At 18.5% G+C, this 9,235-nt stretch overlaps 2 protein-coding genes across 2 annotated transcripts in view; both read right to left on the bottom strand.

Moving 5' to 3' along the window:
- Nucleotides 1-1,950, bottom strand: part of PRSY57_1121000 (hypothetical protein) — a gene marked incomplete at both ends in the record, with an annotated part of 8,120 nt that extends 6,170 nt beyond the window's left edge. Inside the window, 2 exons of the mRNA XM_020114949.1 lie at nt 29-714; nt 943-1,950. Of these exons, the coding sequence (XP_019970318.1) occupies nt 29-714; nt 943-1,950 (1,694 nt within the window). Of the gene's footprint in view, nt 715-942 lie in introns of the transcript that reaches the window.
- An 865-nt stretch (nt 1,951-2,815) lies between these two features.
- On the bottom strand, nt 2,816-8,737 carry PRSY57_1120900 (hypothetical protein; the record flags this gene model as incomplete). The annotated part of the gene is made up of 1 exon (XM_012908173.2): nt 2,816-8,737. The coding sequence occupies one exon, from the start codon at nt 8,735-8,737 to the stop codon at nt 2,816-2,818; it is 5,922 nt and encodes a 1,973-aa protein (XP_012763627.2).
- Between the last annotated feature and the right edge of the window lie 498 nt (nt 8,738-9,235).

The raw sequence follows: 9,235 nt of genomic DNA, 5'->3' as shown, positions 1-9,235 counted from the left end.
TTTTTTTTTTTTTTAATATTTAATTTACTTTTGATTTATTTCCATTATTTCATTCAATAAATCGTATGCAGTATCCTCATAAGTATCAAATTCCACTGGGAAGTCCCATATATCGATATAATCATTTTTTTCATAATAAGAGGTATATATTGTTTCTTTATCATGTATAAGATGTTTATATCTATATATATGGTTAATTGAAAGTGGACACATTTTATAATTTATTGAGAAATTACAAATAATATCTATATAAAATATTTGTTTATTTAAATGAACCAAGAAATATATTCTTTTATAAATATTTATTGGATAAATACAATTACATATTAAATTAAGAGAATGGAAACTATTTTTCTTTATAGTAAATTTTTTATTTTTTATATTTATAAAGTTTCCTGTATTTATAACATCTACATCCAAATCTGCATTTTCATCATTCCTTATTGTAACTTTTTCATTTACAGTATCTCCTATTTTAAGATTTTCAAATAAATATAATGTTTTTGAGAAAAATAATTTTATGTTTACAATTTCACATATTAAAAACAATTCGACACAATAATCATTACATGCTATAAACTGAATTATTTCTGTGTATTGATTTACTGGGTTTGAACTATCAATGCTGATGATTATTTCTTCCTTATTCTTTTCTTTGAGTAAAATTTTTTCATTCAGTAATATGAATATATTTTTTTCTTTTTGTTTTCTAGCCTTTTTTCAAAAGGGATGAAGAAAAATAAGGTGAATAATAGACATATATTTTTAAAAGTTATGTATATATATATATATATAAATAAATAAATATAAATATAAATAAATAAATAAATATATATATATATATATATATATATATAACATATTTATGGTTATTAATGAAGTTATTTTATAAAAAGACATGTAGAAAAATATGCCTAATATTAAGATCTAATATTTCCTTACTATAATTTTAATTGGAGAATTAGTAAGATTTTGTAAATATATAGTTTTCTTAACTTTTTGTCCTATTGTTATTTTTCCAAAATTTAAAATACTTTTATTAAATACTTCTTTGTTATTTTCAAATAGGATATTAATTTGTGGAAGTACAGACAAAAAGTTTATCTCTGTTTTTTTTTTAATTAAACAAACGTTAATGTTTTCTTCGTTTAATAAATGTATTATGTCATTTACATTTTTAGCTTCTTCAGTTTCATTTGGATTTATTGTTGTATTCATAAAATGTTTTTTTTTATTATCATCGTTTTTGTATTTTTCTAATTTTTCTTTTTTTTTATTTATATCTTTTACGTCATTGTTTTTTATTTCTTCTTGTTGGAATATATTTTTTTCTATATGTTTAGGTATTTCAATAATAGAGGTAGATATAAATTCATTATATTTTTGTGGAATTTCGGAATATATAATTATTTTTATGGATTTTTTTTCATTAGATTTTAGAATAAATTGAGATGGATCAAATTTTATTTTCAATTTTTTTTCTTTTGTTAAATTTTTATGTGATAATTTAATGATTGCATTCAATGTCCCTTGGTTTTTTATGATAAAGTCTTCTTTAGTTTTTTGTTTAATTACCATCTCATTTAAATTTAATACTGATGGAATAATTATATCACATTTTAAAGGAGTGGCTTTAAGTTGTATGGATATTTTTTTATCTTTTGTTTTATCGTCTATTAAAATATTTAATATTTCGCATATAGTTTGTAAATCATTCAACGGATTTAAAAAACTTATTAAATAACTTTTATTTAACCCTGGACTAATATTTTCTATTTCTTGCACTGGATAAGTAAAATATGTACTACTTTGAAATAAAAATCGAAATCGTATAATATTTTTAGTAGTATTTTTTATATGTAGCCGTTTTGTTAATTTTACCCCTCCTTCATAATTATCAAATTCGATGAACGAGTTAAATTCAAGACCATACATTCTACAACTTTCCATTTTTTTATTTCTACATTAAATATAATACTGAACAGAAGAATACCATATGAAAGGAGGTTATTCATACTATTAAGACCACAAAAGTATAATATATAAATAAATAAATAAATAAATAAATAAATATATATATATATATATATATATTGTGTATGAATAGAAAAATATCTCACTTATTTTTATTTTTTAATGATATACAAAATAATTATCCTATATATATATATATATATATATATATATATGTACATTTCAGACAAATCATTCTAGTTTCTCTTTATTTCATTTTATTTTATTTTAAAATAATAATTCTCAAATTGTATTACGCTTATGTAAATGCATTATCTTTTTACTCGAATTTACATTTTTATGTTATTAGAAAAATGCACACAAAAAAAAAAAAAAAAAAAATATATATATATATATATATAATATATGAACATATATTTATATATATGTTCTCATTAAAAACATACAAAAAATATAATATAAAATAAAATAAATTATTATTTAAAAAAAAAAAAATAAATAAACGTTCATATACGTGAAAATTTTATATAAGCAATCAACCATATAAACAATATGTACAATAAATATATATTTGCATTAATAAAATGATATGGAGGAAATTTATATATTTTATATATAAATAAATATTAAGACAAAATATATTTTGTTAATAAAAAAAAATAAAAAAAAAAAATTAAAAGTAATCCTTTATTAACAAGCATATATATATATATATATATATATATATATATATATATAAAACAATATTTTTAAGTGGGGAAATAAATAAATATTTTATTAATCCATATTAATTAAAATTTATTATTTTTTTAATATTATATGTATTTGATTTTATTTCTCTTTATTCTTCTAATATCAATGGGAATATAGAAAAATATATATTTCTTTTATGTAATTCTGTTTTTTCTGTTATATGTGCTAATGTTTTTTTTATTTTCATGGTATATTCTGCATTTCCTTTTGTTAATAAACTAAGACAATATGAATAAGCTTGTAAAGTATTACACCAATTTTGGATAATAATATCAATAGACATTCCTGTCTTTTTTAACAATTTTTGGATATTCATTAAAACAATTTTGATATCTTCATTATCTTCTGTGAATTCTTTAAATACTGTATCTTGTTCATCCCCTATACTTCTTTCTTTTTTTTCATTGATTTTTCTATTAATGTTTGTAGTGACTGCATTTAAATCATCAATATGTAATGTTATACTATTTTGATCTTTTAAAATAAATGTAACATTATTATTTTTAATTTCAATTTTTTCAATAAAAATATTATTATTCAATACAGCAATAAAATCAGGAGTACTTCCATTACTCATTAAATTATATATACCAAACCATTTTTTTATTAAGGATACTTTTGGTGTATGTTTTTTTAAGGTTTCCACTACATTATATGCATATTCATATCTTGCTTTATGTGCTTTAGGTAATTCTTCTTCAAATATATTATAAAAGTCCAGAACAATATTCATTAAAACATCTTTTATGTATATATTAATTCCATCCATTTCAATTATAAATAATAATTTTCTTGGTTTTGATATATCTATATTAATATTTTTTTTATTTTTCACATTTTTATAGTCTTTTATTTCGGATCTTCCTAAAAAGGTAAACATAACTTGTCCTTCAGCTGTTATTTCAAAAACACCTTGTTTTGTATTTATTTTCACTTGTTTAATTTCTAATGTATTTACAACTTTATGTCCAATATCTGAATTTACATTTTTTTTATAATTCATCCAATTGGAATCTTTTAATAATTTTAGGTTCGTTCTTAAATTTTCAGATGAATTATTTGTTTTGGATAATATAAAATTATTATTATGATGATGACTAAACAAATCAGTACTATGTACCAATAAATTATTATTATTATTATTATTATTATTATTATTATTTATTATTATTGACTTTTTATCTAAACTGTTTATTTTATTCGTTACAATACTGTTAATACTTTTTTTTCTATTATCTATGCTATATTCACTTAAGGTATCATAAATATTATATATATCTTTTTTATTTACATGATCATATTTATACATGTTTGTTATGTTATTATCTACAGAAATGTTTGAATTATTATTATTATTATTATTATAATTACTGATATCTTCCCTTTTTGAAAACAAATTAAGATTCAATAATTTTTCATCACTAATATTATTTTTATGATATTGTTCCATATAATCAGTATACTTATTTAATGGTTTTCTGTTAATATATAGCTCCTTTTCTTCTTCATTATTTGATAAATTTTGATAATTATGATTATGATTATTCTTATAATGCAATTGATCATTTTTAGGAATTTCATCGTTCATTTCATTCGATGTATTAGACATATCTTTTATATTATTCATATGTTCATTTTTCATATTAGATGTATTTTTCTCTTTTAATACTTCATTTGTTGGAGACATTACACTTATATAAGATATAATAGAAGCTGCTGGAGTGGGTTCTGAAATTGGATTTTCAAATTCTTCATTAAAACTATCAAATGAATATCTGATCATATTTTTATCCGTAGTTTCTTCCTTATATGAATTAATTGAATAAGAAACATCCTTTTCTGAATTATTCATATTATTATACATGTTCAAAAATGGAGGTCTGTTTTTTTTATTTTCTAAATCATTATTTATATTATAATTCCATTCACTTGTATTTTCACTTAAACAAAGATCATTTTGATTATTTTCATTATCATACAAATTTTCTATTCGTGTTTTATTATTTTTCATAATTTCTCTAATGTCCTTTCCTTCCATTTTAAATGGACGATCAATGTGATATTCCATAAAATTTGGAACATCTTTTTGTATCTCTTTTTGAATATTATTTAGAATATTACTTGGCATTTCATTTGAAATATATTTATTGTTTATGTTATTCTTATTATCATTTTTCATTCCACTTTTTATGTCATTTGGTATATCACTATGTGCATATTTTTTTATTTCATTTGTATTATCATTAATATTAATAATCGAATCATCTTTTTCATTTTTTCTATATAATTTCTCTTCTTTGTTTGAGCCATTTTGAGAATTATAATTTAAAGAATCAAGTATATTTTCCATATCTTTTTCTTTTGTGTTAAACAATAATGAATTATGGAGATTTTCTTTGTTTCTCACATTTATGAATGAACCATGTTCATTTTTTTCTTCTCTAGTACTTGTCTTGTTATCATCAGATATATCATTACGATTTTTATTTTCAACTAAATCATAATCAGCATGTATTATAAAATTTTTGTATTCGTTTTCTTCGAAATTTACATTAGATACATTTTCTTCATTCATATCACATTTTTCTTGTTTTTTGTTTATTATGGATATATCATTTATATCATAATTATTAGCAACGTTTTTTATCGAAGATTCTATATCATTAATTGTTGTTATTTTTAAAAGAGTTGTTGCTGATCCATGATTCACATTAACAAACATTTCTTCGTCATTTGATTTGTTAAATAGATATTCATCATTTTGTGCAAAATCATTTTTGTTGGATAGACAATTATTATTATTATTATTTATGTTATTATTATTATTTATATTATTATTCATATTATTTATAATACTTTTATTAAATTCATAATTCTCATTTGAAGTATCATATTCATTTAAATTATCATGAACCATTTCATACATTTTATTCTTATTCATAACATCATGATAATTATTATACAATATATGTTGGTTCATTATTTCATTTTTATTTTTATGAAATGATGTTTCTGAACATTTACTATCCACTTTACCATAATTATTATTATTATTATTATTATTACTATTATTATTCTCATTTTCATTTTCTGCAGATTCTAATTTATTAAAAAATATATTTCTATTTATATTATTATATGTATTTTCATTTGAATCTTTTTCATCATTTGAATGTTGAATAAGTTCATGGTTATAATTTCCAAAATGACTATTATAATAATTATTATTATTATTAATATCATTATTATCTCTATATTTTATATAATTTTTTTTGGGATCATTTAAATGATTATCATATGATATATGCTTAAAATGATTTTCATAGGAATGGCTCCGTAACATTGAAAAAGAAGAATCGTTTAAATATTTATTATTATAATCTTCAGAATCTGTATTAAAAGAAAAAAAAAAATTTCTTTTTTTGTTTTTATTGTTATTTTTATAAGGATATATATTATTTTTAATATAGTTCATACTATCTATATGTTTGTTATTATTATTATTTATTTTATATGTTTTATTTCTTTTTTCCTTATTTATATAATGCAAACTATTAAAACTATTTTTTTCTTTAATATAAGGAAAATCACTTTTCCTTATTATGGATTTGTGTAGTTTGGGTTTAAAATTATTAAAACTAGAATAATATCTATTTTTATTATTATTATTATTATTATTATTATTATAATACATTTCTTTTTTCGTATTTTTATAAACTAAATTTAGTCTAGACTCATTATTTATATTTGCAGGATGTGAAATAATTTCTTGTTTACTTACTGATGGTAATAACATACTAGTAGAATTAAAATTTGGTTTTCGTTTGTTTTTATAAATTTTCATTTTATTACCATATGTTAAACTTTTATTTGTAAAATTGCTACAAAAGCTATCACTACTAATACTACTACTACAACAACTACTATCAATAATAATTTGATTACAATTATTTTTATGGTATTTATTTATACTCTTATTATTACTACTACTAGCACTATATGTTGTTGTACTTAATTCATCACTTTCATTGATGGATTTAGGTAATGAAGAAAATGTATCTGATTTGTGTAATTTAGATTCTTTCATATTTTTTACAGGAGTAGATATATTAAATGTTTTATTAAAATATTGACTAATATTATAATTATTTACTTGTTTAAGATAATGTTTATAATGTTTTAATTTTTTATTATTTATATTTTGTAAACATTTGATATATTCATTTAAATTATCTCTAGTAGCATTTATTAATAACTCTTTAAATTTTTCTATATTTTTCATATAAGAAAAATTTAAATATGTTTCCTCATTTTGTGCAAAATCGTTTTTATTATATGTAGGTTTATTATATTCTATATTTGCATAATTCAAATTTTCATATATTTTATTTTTACTTTTACATGTATTTTCTGATATTATTGCATTTTTATATTTTAATTCATATGGATATACTATACTACTACTATTATTAAATTTATTAATATAATTTATTTTTTCCACTTCTACATCTCTTTCTATTTCTTTATTATTATAATACATATTATCTCTATTTACATTAGTATTTTTATTATTATAATGAAAATTTTCAAAAGCATTTTTATAAATAATTCTACAATTACGATTATAATCAGTTGGATTATTTAAATTTTTAGTATTATGCATTTTTATTATATTATTATCTACATTGTAATTTTTACCATCTATATCATACTTTTTATTGTCTAAGATATAATTAGGTGAATTATTCATATGATTATTAATTAACTGTTCTATATTAGAGTTTTCAACTTTATTAATTTTAATATAATTCTTAACTATATTATTTTTATTTTCTTTTTTTAATTCAAAAATGTTCAAATTTTTATCACTCATATTATAATTTTTATTGTTGCATTCATATAGAATACCTGTTTTGTGGTCTTTTTGTAATTGTAATGATTTATCATGATCATCCTGTCCAGGTGGAAAATTAAAGTTCTTACTATCATTATCATAGCAGAAGGATAATCCATCTAATTTTTCATAAATGATTTTATTCCTAACAAAATTAAAATTAGTTCGTTCTTCATTATAAACTTCTCTATTATTATTATTATTATTATTATTATTGTCCATGTGAAGAAAATCAGTATTACTAAAGGTTCTGCTACTATTATTTAAAAAAGAAAGATCTGGGACTTTAAGTGGCTTGTTCTTAAAAATTGTTTGATTGCTATCTAAGGTTAAAAATGTTTTATAATCATCTATTTCGTCATCATTCGAAACTAACGATTTATCTAGAAAATCTCGATTTATTATTGATTTTAAGTTATGAATATTGTTATCTATATTATTTGAGTAATTATTATAGTTTAATGTATCATTATTTTTAATATTACATTTATTATATGATTTATAATTACTTGCCTCTTTTTTACTTGATATTTTATCATTTATTGTATTACAATATTTTTCTTCAGATATATTTGTTTTATAAGAAATAGGATTATATTGGTCCTTTCCATTCATATTATTATTATTGTTATTATTGTTATTATTATTATTATTATTATTATTACTATTATTATAATTGTTATGGTTTATTGACTTATCTTTTGATAAATCTATATTATCACTAGATAAACTTAAATTTAATGAATTATATTCTAATAAAATTTCTTTAATTTTTTTTCTCCTGTTTACAGCTTTTTCTAAATTTTTCTGTGTATTTGATTCTTCATTATTTAAATCCTCCACGGAAATATTTTTATTGCTTAAACATTTTACAGAACAAATAGGAGTATTCACATTACTATTATTATGATTATCATTTGTCTTCAATTGGTTAGATAACTTTTTATTATATATATTTTCATTATTAATAAATGACAAGTTTTTTTGCACACTTTCATCTTCTAATATTCTCTTTTCATCTTTATCACAATTTTGTATTGAGTTAATATATCTTTCGGAAGTTTCATTATTATTACTAGTTCTTTTTTTATAATCTGAATCAACAAAACTTTGCATTTTATAGTCAAAAAAAAAAAAAAAATATATATATAATATGTGTATATATATATATATATATATAAAGAAATATTATTTTAATATTTCAGTATTATTAAAAAGTTTTAATTTTTGTTAGTTTTAAATAATAAAAAAAAAAAAACCAAAAAAAATTAAAAATTAATCCTAATAATTAAAAAGATTTTTAAAAAACCTTATGAAAATATAAATAAAAATAATTAAAAATTTTATGAGTTTTTATTGCTCCCAATATTTACATAAAGAAAAATTTAATCTTTCATGTTCTTAGAATAATATATTAAGTTTAATTTTAAATTTAATTTTTTTTTTTTTTTTTTTTTTTTTTTTTGCACAAATGTTTCATACTATTATAATGTTTATATAGTATTTACAAATTATGAAAAAATATATGAAAAAAAGGAGAAATTTAATTACACATATAAAAAAATTAATAAAAAAAATAACAAATAATAATTAAATAAATGAATAAATAAATAA

Source organism: Plasmodium reichenowi, chromosome 11, assembly GCF_001601855.1.
Source record: "Plasmodium reichenowi strain SY57 chromosome 11, whole genome shotgun sequence".
Taxonomy (NCBI): domain Eukaryota; phylum Apicomplexa; class Aconoidasida; order Haemosporida; family Plasmodiidae; genus Plasmodium; species Plasmodium reichenowi.
This window is presented reverse-complemented; position numbering and strand designations above follow the sequence as displayed.